The 17,500-nt window shown below is 37.5% G+C and overlaps 1 protein-coding gene across 2 annotated transcripts in view; it reads right to left on the reverse strand.

The window, feature by feature from the left end:
• Positions 1–1,099: 1,099 nt before the first annotated feature.
• Positions 1,100–17,500, reverse strand: part of HABP2 (hyaluronan binding protein 2) — a 677,235-nt gene continuing 660,834 nt past the window's right edge. For both annotated transcript variants that reach the window (XM_044055834.1, XM_044055835.1), the window contains exon 13: positions 1,100–1,417. In XM_044055834.1, coding sequence (XP_043911769.1) covers positions 1,250–1,417 — 168 coding nt within the window. In that variant the 3' untranslated portion in view covers positions 1,100–1,249. The remainder of the gene's footprint in view (positions 1,418–17,500) is intronic.

Raw genomic sequence — 17,500 nt, forward strand, 5'->3', positions numbered from 1 at the left:
AACAGTTCGAGTCTCATCACACTTCTTTCTGTTTCTCATCGTTATTTTATAAGGTGTGCACTTTTTGCAGAAATTTAAGTTATACACCCACCATCCACTGGTTTTCCTCTAGCCAGCATTCTAACTGCCTGTGATGCAGGTTGATCTGATTCATTTAATAATATGACAGATGTGTGATTCATCTTTTGTGCACGATTACAGAAAATATTTGCCTAGTATAACAGGGCAAAAAAAAATCTAATCTACCGCCTGAATAAGAATGAAATTTTAAAATGTTCATTTTTAGAACTATTAACTGAAATATAACTTCAAAACCCATTTCAAAATTCATTATCATAAATATACCACCCATCTGCAGAAAACAATAATCAAGTGTGATAAAAATACTAAATATGATATTATGGTCAAAATAATTTCATATGAAATTTTAACTGCTGAAACTGAATTCTATCAGTAGGATAGCAATAGATCATATTATATATTAAAGACTGATGTGTCACGATATACAAGCAGAGGTTTTGTCTAGATTTTTTTTTTGCACACCTTACATTAATTCCACTTGTAGCTGTTGTAATTAAGAAAAAGGTAAAGGATAAGCAGAGATATTTTCCTTTCAGGAAGTGATTTAATAGCCAAAGCATTTGATTGTAAATATATAAAATAATGGAATGTTTGTATGTAATGTAAATTGTGTTATAGTTCTTCCGATCTTATACACTGCAAAACATTTAATTTTATATTTTTTTTTATTTAGAAATGCAGCTTTTTCACATGAATTGATTTTTTGTGCACAGAAATATAAACGTTATACTTGGCAACAGAGAGATACAAGGTGCTTATTTAACAGTAAAGACTGAGATAATTATATACAGTTGTAAGAAAATGAAGGTTCTATTGTCTGATGGAAAAAAAATAAAATACTTCAAACACTTTCTTCAACCATGTTTCTTAAATCTATATGTGTGCCTGTGTTTGTGTGGATCTTTTACATATATATGTGTGTGTGTGTGTGTGTGTGTGTGTGTGTGTGTGTACACACACACACACACACACACATATATATATATATATATATATATATATATATATATTTATGCACACACACACACACACACACACACACACACACACACACACACACACACACACACACACACAGAAAATAATTTTTCTCAGGTTAAGCTGTCATCTTGTAGCCGATGGTTTTCTGAAACAAACTGGGCATCTTGATGGTTTCGGATACTGGGGTTCAAGCTGGGCTTGCACTAATTTTTGACTTGATCCAGCTGATATACTTTGTAACACGGGTGTAAACTCCAGGCTTATTTTTTAAGCCACATGCTTGACCCCAACTCACAACTCCATAGATGTAGTATTGACCATCCTTTTCACATGTCAAAGGACCACCAGAGTCACCCTTAAAGAAAAAGACATAAATTTACTATTTGACCTAAGACTTGCAGATCACACACATAACTTTTATCTTTCTTACTGTTAATCACATCATCCAGGACAAAATCTGAAACTTTTAAATATTTTATGATGCTGAAATATTTTTGCATTGTAAGAGACTGTTGTTGGCCATTACTATTCCACATGGGTATATAGAACAAAAATGGCTACAGGGGATTTGCCATCTGTTGATATTTCCCCTTGCCTTTCCAAGACCCTATAATTTCTGGATTTCATTTGACTCTAGGTACATGAAGTAGTCTGTACAAACCATAGTTAGAGATCAGTAATAACCCCTCTTCTTCGATCTCAGCAGACAGACGGTCAAATGGCTTCGTCAGATTGTAGAACGTGAAGTAGTGGGATGAGCAGTCATACCAAAATATGCAGTTTGGTTAATGCAGTAAAAAATATTGGGATATAACAGGCAACTCTTCCGGACTTCCTGTAGTCATGGTGAAAGCTAATATGATGTTGAAGCCTGAAACATTTTCATGACTATAGATCAACATATGCATACACCTCAAGCAACACATAGCCCTTCAAAACCCAAACAATCAACACCCACACATAGCAACACTAAACCCACATATGCGGAGGCCCTTAACATTAACCTACCCAAGCAACAAGGACCGCCGAAGCTGAAATGCAAACAAACACCAGTCACAACCAAAGTGATGTAAAAAACCAAGCGGTACACGGACTCCTTGCACCAACAAATGAACAAATAATCAGATAATAATTAGATTACGATTATTTGTTCGTTTGTTGGTGCAAGGAGTCCGTGTACCGCTTGTTTTTTTACAACCAAAGTGACACATAGCTTACAACACCAGTGGGCCACCCAACAACAGCCCCTAAGGCAAGACAACATACCCAACACTTTAGCCATAGGTGGCTCTATAGTCAGGCACACTGATGTCCCACTCACCATGCTGAACAAGGAGAAAATTACAGTCAGCTGCCTGTCAGGTGCCAGGATCTGCCACATAATGCATGCACACCAGTCACTCCACAACAAGTACAAATACAACTCTGTCATTGTCCATGTTGGAGTGAATGACTTGAGACATACCTCCCTGGACTACATGAAAAGAGACATCGAAGAGCTCTCAGAACATGTGGCACAGGCAGGTATGACCCTACCCCTGAGTAGCAACCTGCCTTCTCCTAGAATGATATCACAGTACAAGGACAAAATGATTGACTTCAACAATTGGTTAAGCTTCTGTTGTCATTCAAAGGGGATCCAGTATCTGTCTGCCTGGGATGACATGATCGACAAACCACAATGCTTTGCCAAAGATGTTCTGCACCTGTCACCCCCAGGATTCAGGTTACTGGCTAAAGCTCTTGCCACCCTATAGTGTCTTTTTTTAGGCAAGGTTCAAAGGTCAAAACCACCACCATAACAAATACAAGCATGCAAAATCTGAAGGTTATGCTACTCAATGCTAGAAGTCTAAACCTCAAAATGCACTCTCATAGGTTCATGGGTTGGTACTAGGCTATTGGCCCTAGGGCCTATACAAGCCTAGCCATAACAATTCCCTGGCTATTTCTTCCCACACTATTTACTTCCCTGGACCCCTGTCTAGCAGGGTGACTAACGTGATCCCCAGGGTGACTTTCCTTTCTCCCATCCAATCGAGGCACTCCTAAAAATGGAGAACATCGATATCTGTGCAGTAACTGAGACCTGGTTCAAGGCTCCAGAGAGCACCCCTGCGATACCAGGCTACAACACTTACCACACTTTCTGGCCGCCAAACCAAGACCGAAACACTAAAGGTGGAGAAGTGTCCATATTCACCAAGGATATTCACAATTCCAGGCTAGTTGCCCAACACAATGCATCTGAAATTCTTCAGGTGCATCTAACACTAGGTAAGACTGCAATACAAATTGTAGCTTGCTACAGTTCCCCCACCATACCCCAAGATTCTCACTACACATTTCTAAATGTGCTGGAAAATGTTAAGACACAATCAAACACCCTAATACTGGGTGATTTCAACTACTCTGCCATTAACTGGGAAAACTACTCGGGTACCAACACCTTTTCCCAACGGTTCTTAGAATTCATAAATTCTAACACCCTGGATCAACTAATCCATTGTCCCAGCAGGGGCTCCAATATCCTAGATCTGGTCATTACCAACATGGGAAATAGATGCTCTACACCAGTGGTCACCACCCTCATTGGTCAGGTCTGACCATAAGCTAATCACCCTTGACATCCACATCCCACCCCCACCCCAGTAAGGAAACCTCCATAAAAAACTTTTCCAAAGCCAACTTCATGCTACTCGTCGGAAGTTTCAAACTTCTTAACACCCATGCAGACAGGAGCTGAAAGTTTGACTGCTGAATCCTACACTAAGGCACTGTATGAGCACATCCACTCATGCATGAATCGTGCCATATCAAATAGAACCAAGACACTCTCTTCCAAAAAAAAAAAAAAAAAAGGAAGCCAATCTGGTGGTCCCCTGCCATAAACAAATTATACAACAGAAGGAAGAAACTATTGTAGAAAAGAGGAAAATCCTAGGATGCAAAAAACTCCCTTACCAGCCTCAGTAAAAAGCTGAGATCCCTCATAAAATCCTCCAAAGCTAGTTATGAAAATAAAATTGCCAAAGATTCCAAAGACAACCACAAGGCATTCTATAGTTATGTCAAGAATCTAAATGGCAATGCTCAGATCTGCTCTGAGCTACAACAGAATGGCATTAAATATACTGATCCCAAGGGTATTGCCAATATCCTGGCAGATCGATTAAGTGCCAACCCCCCCCCCTCTCACCCCCTAAAGGGCTCATCTTAATACCAAAAGATCACCAAATTCTGGTAATCATGACCATACAGGTAGAAACCGCACTCTCCAAAGCTAAGAATACAGCATCCATGGGACCATATGACATCCCAAGCTGTGTACTACATGAACTACACAATGAACTGGCACCTCACCTAAATGTCATGTTTAATCATAGCCTCACCTCAGGCTTTGTGCCCACTGAGTGGTGCACAGCTAAAGTTATCCAACTCCGCAAGGGAGGATCCACCTTGGATCCCAGGAACTATCATCCCATCGGTCTGACGAGCCTGATCTGCAAGGGCATGGAACGCATTATCATGGAACTTATAAACAACGACATTGGCAACCTTCAAACACTGGACCCCCACCCAGTTTGGTTTTGTGAAGGGCTGATCTTGTCTCCTGAACATGATTGACTTCTTCATATCAGTCTCCAGAGCTGTGGATGAGGGTAAGGTGGTCCACACAGCCTATCTGGACCACGCCAAAGCCTTCAACACTATCCCCCACTCTGGAATCATAGATAAACTTACTAAGCTGGGCATAAATCCCTATGTCACTCGATGGGTTGCCAACTGGCTTACTGACAGTACCCAGACTGTAAAAGTAGACGACTCCAAATCCAGCTCCAGACAAGTGACAAGTGGAGTACTTCAGGGCTCAGTCCTGGGACTGATCTTGTTTGGCATCTACTTCTCTGAAGTACAGGTCAACACTAAGGGACTCTGGCTAACAAAGTTCGCAGATGACTGCAAACTGGGAGCCATTATTGAATCCCCAAATTATGTGGATATTCTACAAAAGGGCTTTACAGAAACAGATGCTTGGTGCCAGAGCCATGGGCTCAAGCTTAATGCCAAGAAATGTATAGCTATCCCCTTTGGGAAAAAACATGTACCCATGAATTACCACATAGATGGGAGTACACTAAACATCAAAAGTGTGATGAGAGACTTAGGGACACAGGTGGACAGTGGTCTCACCTTCGATTACCACATCACCACAACAGTCAGGAAATTCTTGTATGTGGCACACCTCATCACTAAGGGCTTTTCATTCAGAAAAAAGGAGGTCATTGTCCCACTGTACTCATCCCTCATTAGACCCATTATAGAGTACAACGCCCCATTTGGTATGTACCTCACAAGACATCTGCAACAGCTGGAAAGGCCACAGAAATACCTCACTAAAAGAATCACAGGGCTAAAGCAGATGCCTATGCTGACCATCTAAAAAAACTCCAGCTATACCCTGTGGCATATCGTCTACTCAGAGGCAATCTCTGCTTAACATACAAGGCCATGTCAAACCCTGAGCTGTTGGGAATGCTCTACTTAAAGAAATCCCAATCCCTCAGAGCCACACACTCCAGGGATCTAAACCTTGTCATCACAATGGACAAAACATGCTGGACGGATAGGTTGCTGACCCAGAGACACCCCATACTCTGGAATAGACTGCCCATACATGTTAAGCAAAACACCTCCTTGACCCTCTTCAAAAGGAACCTTGACGATTGGATGGGAGATAGGGAATTCACCCCGGGATCACGTCACTAGCCCAGCTAGACAGGGGTCCACGGAAGTAAATATTGTGGGAAGAAATATCCAGGGAACTGTTATGGCTAGGCTTATATAGGCCCTAGGTCCAAAAGCCTAGTACCAACCTATGAACCAAGTAGTCAAGTCTGTCGTTAGCACCCACCTTATCTGACTACAACAAAATCCAAACTAGGAACTGTCAGTCTAATACAATAACTGTAGAACAGTTCAAATCAGTTTGCTTTTACAAGAATCTGTTTAATGAATTTTATATACATATATATATATATATATATATATATATATAGATTCACTACTGAATCCTGAAATTACACAATCCCAAAGCCCAAAATACCGAGACTATAAGCCCAAAACCCCACATTACCGAAATATTAAAACCGAGAAATTCAAAATTGCGAAAGTACTACATACATACAGCACACACACAAACATACACACAACCTCCTCCCATAACCAAACAAACCACCCCACACCCCCCCCTACTTTAATATTCTAACTCCAAGATCGCACAAACATACACACAAGGCAAACTCACACCCACACATTACAGCCTCTCACACACACACACACACACACACACACACACACACACACACACACACACACACACACACACACACACACACACACAAACACACACACACACCACAGTCACAACACAGTCACAACACACACTTACACACACTAAAGCCCCTCACAAACACACTTACACACACATACTTACCTGAACCGCAACACCAGAAGTGCTAACTCAAAATCTCTTAACATCGGGATTTTGAATTTCGCGCTTCTGGTCGTTTGGTAATGTGGGGTTTTGGCTACATGGTCTCGAGCTTTTGAAATTCGAGATTTCAGGAGTTCAAGATTTAGTAGTGTTCCCATATATATATATATATATATATATATATATATATATATATATATATATATATATATATATACACATATATATATATATATATATATATATATATATATATATATATATATATATATCATACAAATTATATTTCATGTGTGAACTTTTCTGTTGCCAGAACTGTTTTAGTAACTTGCACACTGAAAATAAACAGATGCTATTTGTATAGCTAATAGTTATTTCTCTGATAACAATAACAAATATTTTTTCTTTCAGTTTAATTCACACATTTCTTAATGATGCTGATACAGTAAAGTCATGAAGGACAGTGTGCACTTGACATACAGCAGACATGCTGCACAGATCAATATATGATACAAACACTAGTATTATAGCACATTTTCTATTATTATTTTTGAAAGGAGTCTAACCTCCTGCACCTGTCATGCTGAGTCTTCACCCACCATATCTGCCCTAGCTGAACAAGTAACTTTAAGATATTACTACTGTGGACTTAACAGACCATTTGATTGTGCTATAAATTCAAATATTCCTTCTAGCACCAAGGTTATGCAACTTTGGAGTTAGGGTATAAGCTGGAGTCTAGATCATATCGCTGAATGCTTAATTTATCAAACACCTAATCATTGAACCCTAATCGCCGAACTACCTATTCACTGAACAACCTATTCATCAAACTGAAAATCATTGAAATATTTTAGTTGGCCAACACAGCAAAAGGTAAACTTTTTTTTACATTTTTCCAAGGGGGGCTATGCCCCCCACACCCCCAGCTCCGAAAATGCACTACAGTGAGGTAATGGGTAAATCACAGCAAGTCAGCATGTCAATCACACAATATTTTTTTCAGGATAGCCAAGTAAAATCTTTCAATGATTTCCAGTTGAATGATTAGGTCATTTGGTGAATAGGTACTTTGGCGATTAGGGTTCAACGGTTAGGTGTTCACTGATATGATATGTACCATAAGCTGCATACTATGAATTCAGAATATTCTTTATTGCCTCTGGTAAAGAGCATCTCTTAAGCATTTCCTACTACATTTTGACTGCTAACTGGACATTTTAACTCAGTGATTTAAACAGAGCCGCAGTGAATATAAAGCTCAAACTCCAAGGAAGAGATATGTCTTCTTAGTGGTATTTAGGTAATAACCCCATAGCACAAAGATGTGCTATTATCTGTGAGATGGCTGGAACACAAGCAGAAATTGTTAAAACATGAACTTTCATTGACAAATGAACCAAATTAGAATCAAATGAATAGTTTTGGTTCTCAAGTAACCTTGGTATCAGATAATGGCTGTAGTCCTTGAAACGTTGCCCAAGAACCGATGTCTGCCATTTCTGTGTATAATATTTTCTTGTATTAGGTCTTCTTATTTCCTTTAAAATACTTAGAATTTGTCTTGAAAGGGAGATGCTATCCTGAATCAGAATGCTGCTCTCCAAACTGGTTGCTTCAGAGCTTAGAGGCTGGGATATAGCATTTTACCTTCTTGTTGGATCATTAAGGACTTGTATAGAGGGTATGGCTTGACAGAAGTAAAGTCAAGCTTATTAGCAGAGATGACCATGGCTGTCTTGGCTGAGAGGAAGACATTATTATTAAGTTGTCTTTATATTCTTTTGTTTTCTGAAGAACGTTTTGAACAAAATAAAAGCCTGGAAGGCATATATTAAGATTTGAGTCAATCACAAGTATAACTTGACCTTAAGAGTGTACGGCAAATGAGAATTGTTGCCTTGGACTACGACCAATGCTTACCATATTGATATAAGCTTCCCTGTGCAAGGATGAAGAGCAGAGTTATGACCACTAACCTTCCAGGACGGCACCCTCTTCACTCTCATTGTAGTGTTATTGCAGAGTTATCCTACCAACAGCAACTGAATTCTGGCTTATGCAGTTTACAGTTCACAAACACAATGATTTCTGAGAGATGATAATATATTTTCCTGTTTATGTCATCTCTGAATATTTCATTATCTTACATTTATATTTTGTTTGTATTTCATGTTTTCTGTATCTACTATGAATAATAATTTCACCTGAACTGTACCTGCAAATGGTCTGAAATGATCATTGCATTTCCTGGTTAAAAAAACAAATAAAAATAAAATAAAATGATAGTTCTGCTGCCACCAGCCAGCCCAATATGTAGCATAAAGTTCTCAATTACTGAATACTATTAAAATGAGTTGACTATATTGCATTAGTTAATGGCAGCTATAGCTAAACAGTTCTAATTTAAAGGATGGAAGCCAATAGTTACAATTTACCAGTTTGTGAAATTAGTTTTACAAGCTTTAACAATCATCTAGCCACAAGCTTTTGCAACTGAATAATATGTTTTACTTAAAATTATCCAAAACACACTGGAAAATATATACAGATGACATACATTCCTGTACAGAGAAATTGAAATAAAAATAATAATCCTCAGAAAAGTACAAACTTCACTCTAGCCAGTCTTATCCCTATTTCCTAATTGCAGTCCACTTAGTCCTATCTCTTCCTTCTAACCAGAAGACTTAAAACTGGGTATTGGTAACTAGTGAATTAACTTAGAAATTAAAAAAAAAAAAACAGAAAAATTATACAGATATGTGCTCACTGCCCCTGGAAAACCTGTGTCTCAGTCTTCTTCTTGCAACGTCCATATAAAGATTTCTTAGTGCTTCCATTATTTTTTCACTATACCTGCACACCCAAAAGACAGAAAGGGAAATGCAGCTATCTTCCAAACTGTCTTGTGAGGTAGGATAGTGGGAAAGGTTTTGAAAAGATTGTTGTAGTGAACGGCAAATGTTTCAAATTCTGGAAGATCCCACATCTTTGCAGTTTGCTGAAACGTCTTTATATCCATTTATAAATCAAAATTATTTCCCTTTCAAAGTATATGTTAACTGGTTTTGTAAACCTGATACACGAGTTGGTAGTAAATAAAGGTTGCATTTCTACAGCACATTCCCAAATTCAGTTTGCTTCATTATAGAGTAGAAAAGATTTGGCTCTGCATTGTCTGTTTATGTATTGCATCTCTCTGGTACTGTGAGTGTTGATTTGATGGTGACCCAGACAAAATTTGCTCAGAAAAGCTGCCTGGGCTCTATAAAGTGCTTTCAGACCCTTAAAACCAATGTGAGATGGCGGAATGTTAATCAGTAAAGGTCAGGATACTATAAAATAGTTTTGTCTTCATCAGAATGATGTGAAACAATTGCCACTGTTGAGACCAATTGTCTTGGAATGAAATGGGCATCCCAGGTATAACTCAAAGACTATCTTGTCATTTTTTGATTTTTTGATGGTGAAGCAACAGCATGCCTATGGATAATTTCCCATATTTCTCATAGCAATGCCTTCCTTATATCCTTTGGAATGGGAATCATCATCTCCACCTGATAATTTTTTACTAATATATACATTAGTTCATAAGGGTTCCAATATGTATTTTTCTCATATGTAGTATTCCAAAGGTTACTAGAAAACTGCAAGAATATGTATCCCAGGGCTTGTTTAAACTCTTGCTGTGATTGATTGGTGCTAAGAGAATTTTGTCAGAACAGATTGATTATATGCTTCTGTTTCCTTAGTTGGATATATTTTCAATAGTACTGAACTTATGAATTCTCCTAGAAAGGTTATTGATACTGAAGGAGTAAGCAGGTATTTGTCAAAGTATGTTATTTTTGCCATGGACAGGAACAACACCGTAGTTAGGTTAATTTACTATTGTCAACAATTCCTATGTTTTTGCCACTATCAATTGTCCCGGAATGGAATAGACATTTTCTGCTGGCATGCAAACAGTAGAGATAAAAGTTTGACAAATATTCTAGATTTGCATATCCCAGATGGCAGAGATGAACACTAGTAATGAATACGGTACACCTGGTATCCAAGGTATTTTCTGTGAAATGTAAAGGTATGCAGCTTTAAAATCCAGAGAAGCCATATAAGAATCCTACTTTGATAAAAAGTAGAGTCTTCACAGTCATTATTGTTAGCATTTTATTTATTCATTTTATGCATTTTATATATTTTAGTATATTCAAACTGAGTAAGGGATTGATCCAAAGAGGACTCAGGTTACAAGAGAATCAAAGAGAAGACAAGCTTATATTTCTTAAGAGATAGACAGGCAATGGTTTTATGATAGATGCAGAAGTTTTGTATTAAATTATCAAGCATGGAAAATATCAAAAGCATGTATATGTAAAATGTATAATATTATATAATATCACAACACATCAAAAGCATGTACATTATATACAAATATACAGTTTAGGAATTATTTCCTCACAGATAAAGTAGTTGTTCTGTATACTTTGCACTTTGTAGTTTTTAAGTTATGTTGTGTTATAGTGAGAGTGGCTTAATAATAGAGTAGTATGAGAAAAAATGTAAGTAGGACTTGTTCACAGCTGCTAAGGCTAGAACTGGCCTTAAGGTCTTGCCTTTTTTATGAATGAAAAGTACTTTGGAGTAAAAAAAAACATGATGTCCTTGACAGTAAGGGACCATTAATATGGTTTTCTTTATTAAAATCTGATTCACTAACTGAAGGGTGTTATACATATGGTGAAAATATGTCTGTTTTTTTTAACAGAGAAGGTGTTTTAATACTAAGCAGTAGCTGTGTACCTTTCTTTAAATTTCAATCATGTTTTAACTTTTATTTGTAAACCAACCATGATACCTTTTGCTGACTGACCAAATACAAATTCTTGTGTAGCTGGAGCATTAAGAAATTTGTATATAATGAAGGGAAGCCTAGATAGTGGTTTGAGTTCAGCAGATTTTGCTTGCTCTGTATTATTAGAAAGTTTTTAAAAATATATTGTTAACAAACTTGATCTAGTCAGAGCTAAAAGTGAAGGAAAATGTGTATTTTGTCTCAGAATCAAAATATATTAGTAAAAAAATTATTATCCAATGACTGGCTTTTAACATTCTAAAAGTAACACACTCATTGGCCAGCCCAAACAACGTGCCCATTGTAAATCTGAGTATATACCAATGGAAAAAGGTCCGGTCACCCAGACTTTCTTCTATTAATATATACCATAAAAAAATTCACTTCTCTTACACTTAAAAAATAATAAACTAAGAAAACCAGAGACTTGAAACCAATGAGAGAGATGGGACAGACAAATTTAAAAGATAAATCAGGTACGTTATGCAAAACTAGAGAAACGTATCTGATTATGCTTTTATTTTCTATGTCCCATCTCTCCCTTACGTTCAAAGTCTCCCAGTATCTTTTTTTTATCTTTTTTATTATTATTATTATTATTATTATTATTATTAAAAAAAAATCAATGGAGAGCTATGCTCCGCAGCCCAAACACAGTACTGATGTACTGCATAAGCATATGAATGAAAGTCATATACGCATGTGCAGTACATCAAAAAAAGCACCAGGATATCCAAGGAAAGCAGAATAACACCATGTAGTCATGATAAAAAGATGTCATTTAAGAAAAGGAATTTTTTTCTTAAATAATGTTGTTGTATAATACCAATAATTGACTCTGTGGTATGGTATACTGAAGATTTACCCACGTTTTTCTTTGTTTAATCACTCGGGCTTTGCCCTCATGATTGAACCACACCAACCATGGGTAAATCTTCAATATACCATGCCCATGTCATCGGTTATTGCTATAATATATATATATATATATATATATATATATATATATATATATATATATATATATATATATATATATATATGCCCATACATGTATATATACCCATATACCCATACATGTCTATATACCCATATAGGTATCTATACACACACACACACAAACACAATTAGATTCCTTTACACTCACATCCAAAGAATACTGAATGACCATGTTACAGCTAAATACACCATAAATTTGTTCAGGGTACCTGTTTTTAATTAAAAGGAATTTAATAATAGGGCCATACTTCCCCTGTCTTTCCCTCCATATTTCAGATTCAATGGAATTAGCCATAGACTTGGAGTAACTTCGATCAAAAAACATGTTTTTCAAATACAGAAATTCTTCTTTACACACATTATCATTGGAAGTAAGCCTATATACCCTTATGAACTGGCTTCCAACAATACCCTTTTTTGATGGTATTGGTGGCAGCTTGAGAAAAGAAAAGTGTTACAGAAAGTAGGTTTTCCATATATCCCTGTTTCCTGCCCCACCCTAGGATGTTATTGAATCCTGATGTCTAAATAATTACTCTCAGTTAAACCAATCTGATAGGTAAACTTTAAAAAACTGGTACTACTCTCCATTTGACCCACCAATTCAATAAAATCATTATAACTGCCATGCCAAATGAATAACAAATCATCAAGATAACAGTAATAGGTTATGTGTTTAAATAAAGGAAAATGAAACAACACATCCAGCTCTCCTTTCAACAATACTCCATTAACAAAGGTGGCAGCACACGTGGCCCCCATAGCAACACCAGAAAGCTGCCTGTGAAATTCTCCACAAAAATGTAATGAAATTGTTAACAGTATCTCCATGAATTCATGGATTACAGTCCCCTCATTCTCTGTTAAATTACCAAACCTGTGGACCAGCTCATCAAACCAAAAAGACCTACTTCATGAGGTATAACAGAGAAGAGATTTTAACATCATAAGTGGCAAAAAACTATGTTGATAAAAGTCAATGTGATGTATCTTGTCCAACAAGTCCCGTGAGTTTTTAATAATGTGGGGAAAGGCAACAAATAAATTCTTCAGTTTTATATCAATAAATTTTGCTAATATTTCTGCAAAAGGGGATCCAAAACATCACTGTGCAATTTCAGGATTCCAAAAATCCTAGGAATAATAGGGTCTGAAACCCTTAAATATTCATACAACTCCAAAGATATAGAGTCAAATAAAAGCAGTTCATCCAATACTACTTTGATGTTCCTGTATGCTATATTAATTTCATTAAGTGATACAGAATTTTATACATCAGTATCACCCAAAAGGTTACTCATACGGCCATTGTAATCAATTGTATACATAATCACCAAACCAATCCCCTTATCAAGTTTCATGCATCTAATTTCTTTATTGTTAGAAAAAGATGACGAAATAAACTTGTCTTCGCGAGTGAGATTGTAATATCTGTTCACTGGCTTACTGTTAAGTAAAACCCGAATATATCTTTCAGAAAGTTTTTCAAACATCTGTACCATGGGAAGAAGGGGGGGTTGGCTAAACTTCTCCTCTTGAAATGTTGACCCACTCCAGAGTAGTTCTCGTTGGAACCCAACATAAGCTGGAAATTCAATTTCCAAGCAAACATTTTTAAATCTAAAAGTGTGTGTTCAAGGTTGGCTCTACCAGAAGGCACAAAGTTAAAGCCTTTCAAAAATAACGCATGGTGAACCGGTTCAACATTAATATCTGTGTAATTGTATATATTGAATCCAAAATGAGAACTAATGTTTGTAGTACCTTGTAGAGTCACTGTGAGCCCTCTGTTTAGGGCCAACTCTGGTTCTGTTTCCTCTCCTTTTGTTTCTTCATTTGCTGTTGTCAAAAACTCACCCTCCCCAGAGAGTCCTGGTGACTCAATGTCTGCCTGGCTGAGGTATTCCGATTCGCCAGCCACTCCAACCTCCTGGGGGGGCTGTCTCTAAAGGGACATCCTGATCTATTTTATCTCCAGAATACTGTTGTTCCCGACCCTCAAGTTGGAAACTAGGGCCACAACCCATTACAAACCCCCCTGGGGATTTAGGATACACCTGTTTCCTCTTGTAGTCAGTGTTGTCACAGAGAAGTTTCCTTTCTTTCCTATTTTTGGAAACAACCACTTTGCTGTCAACCTTATGAAAAACCTTGTAAAAAAAATCCTTATATTGAGGAAAAAACAGGTTGTTGGTAATAAATTGAACTAGCTGGTTGATTTTGTCTTTATGATCTTTCATACATGTCTCGTTTTCTTTAATTATCAGCCTAGCAAAGTCAAGACCAGCCGAGTCAAACAACTCTAATAACTGGAAGTGAAAAGGACTATTAAGCTCATGTCTCATATGTACACGTTCTTCCAAAAAATATTGTCAAGCTGGAGAGACGTAAACTTTTAGAGTTGGTTTTCCAAACAGTCTATCTGCTCTTTTAAAGTTAAAAATTTACCATCACTGGATTGCGAGGCTACTGCAGATATGGAAACAGAGGTGTTGTCCAACCATTTATTTACTTGAACAGCCAAGGTAAAATCCTGTAATTCCTCCACAGTCTTTCCAGGTTTATCATTTTTTCCAATTTGTTCTTTTATTATTTTGATTTAAGATGTTCTCCAGGTCTATCACTGCAAGCTTCTGATACTCTCAAATTACCAGCCTCTATATTGGACATCCTTCGGTTGCTTTGTAGCAAAGCTTGGGCAATTTGCTGGGAAAGCTGCTGAACCAAAACCATTAAATTGATGTTTTCTGAAAGTGGGTTTCAGGGAGCACGAACTATTAAACAATTCTTGAGATCCACTAGCTGCCATACCAGACTGCCGGAAAATGTTAAATAGTTAAAAAGAAATAAAATCAGACTGACAAAGTCCAGAACAGGTAAAAAAAATCACTTAAAAAGAAAAAAACAGCCAAACAGAGTTGTGGACTCAAGAAAATGCATACTTAAATGGTTTAGCACTTTTGCCTTTATTAAATTGAATTAAGACATCAGCAGAACCATTCCATACTTAAACTACAACCTTTAAATAAACGTGAATGACACCCCCCCAAAAAAACAACCAATCAAGGGTGCGTCATCATCAAAACACCCTCTAAGCTACTTAAAGAAACTACTATAAAAAGAATTCATTCACAGTAAATAAAAAATTGTAAAAGAATTAAATGCCATTAAATTATTAAAAACAAGCCACTTTTAAAAATGATTGGTTCTTCTTTTGAGTTCACTAACTATTGAAACATTATCATTAATCCCAGGAGGACTGGTAGCATCCAAGCTTAACTGCCAAAGCATGTCTTTGTGTAGTAGACAATTATTCCAATCCCAGAATAGACTGTGGAACCAATCTGTTCAAGAATCAGAAACTTGTACTTCCCAGAACCTACACAAGTCAAAGAGTAACTAGCAAGGGCACTTCTACTGTCCACCCTCTGTAAACTGTACAAATGTGGTAAATTCTCTGATTCGAAGCATTGTTCATCTTACCTATGTAGAAAGCTTTGCAGTGACCACAACAGGAAGATAAACCACCCACTCTGACCAACAATTAAATCTACCACCCCTCCCATACCTAGCATGACTTGAATGGGGGTCTTACTCACAATAATCTGAACTTGGAGTAACTCCATGAAGTTGTCCAATCTAACTAGTTGGGAGATGCATTTATTTGTAATATAGACAGAAACACCATCTCCTTTGCTTCTGACATGTTAATTTTGTGGTCTGAAGGTGTGGAATGGACTGCAGCCTTTCACGGCCGGGGTACTCTCTATAGCCTTTAACCAGTTTTCTGTGACTGCACAGACATCTACATCCTTCAGTGACATAAGTGTTTCCGGGGTGTGTAGTTTTTGGTTTAAGCTCTTAACGTTTAGCAGCATAACCCTTACTTTGTTATGGTTGACAATTTTCATGTTGGCAATTTTGTTTTTGAGACCTTGACTACAAAAGGCACTATGCGGGAGGCAAGAACCTTTGCCAGCAGCCAAAAGCCTAGAGGTGCCAGGTGCAAACCATCTCTGGCAAAGCAGTGAGGTTTGCCGACCACGTCATCCCAGGCTGACAGAAACTGGATCTCCTTTGAATGACACCAAAAACTAAGCCAATTATTGAAAACAATGATTTGTTTGTTTATACTGTCAAATCATTCTAGGTGAGGGTAATATGCTGCTCAAGGCTAGGGACATACCTGCTTGGGATACATACTCGGAGAGATTAATCATTTCTGTCTTCATATAGTCCAGTCAGGTACTTCTCAGGTTGTACACTCCAGCATAAGCTATGACAAAGTCATAATCATAACTTTTGCTAAGAGACCTGAGTACAGGAGTGAGCTCATGAATCCAGGTACCGGACAGGTAGCTGACCGTGCCTTTCTCTTTATCTAAACTGGTGAGTGGCACATCTGTGTGTCTCATTATGGAGTCTCCAATGACAAGAAAATTTGTTTTTGAGTGTTACACCTTAAGGGCTTGGTAGGTAAGACACTGGTATTGCTATGTGTCTTGGGTGCTGTGGGAAGTGTGTTAGTTGCGGCAGTCTTGTGTTTTGGAGGTCTCTGGTGTTTCAGTAAGTTTTTTGGGAGAACCTTAACATATGTTGATTCATGTGCTGGATGTGTACTATGTGTATGAGCAGTGGCACTATGTGCATCACTAGTGGTGGGTGAGTTGACAACCTCTCAGTGTTACTGTTTTGAGTGTGAGAGAGCAGGGATTCAAGATTCTTGGTGTAGGTAAATCTCTCACACGTTGTACTAGATTGAGTTACTAATCAAGAGTTGTCAGTGTAGATGAGGTTGCTACATTGCCTCAGGAGACCCAAGTCAACAAGGCTGGCAGGAGAAACAAGGGTGGTCCAACTGTCCCTAATATTAGCAGTGAGGAACTGCTATCACAAAGGGCTGCTTTCAAGACTCATCTAAGAGGTGCTCTGTAGATGGGTAATTCTGACATTTTTTTGGCTGGTAGTTTAATAGGTCACAGTTCACTAGCAATACTTCATAGACCAGAAATGTACTAAAGATGTGGACTACAGTAATGTACTACAGCTGTATATAAGGGAAAAATAGTTGAAATTATCTGTCT

This window comes from Protopterus annectens, chromosome 14.part0, assembly GCF_019279795.1.
Source record: "Protopterus annectens isolate FY-2018-M chromosome 14.part0, PAN1.0, whole genome shotgun sequence".
Taxonomy (NCBI): domain Eukaryota; kingdom Metazoa; phylum Chordata; order Ceratodontiformes; family Protopteridae; genus Protopterus; species Protopterus annectens.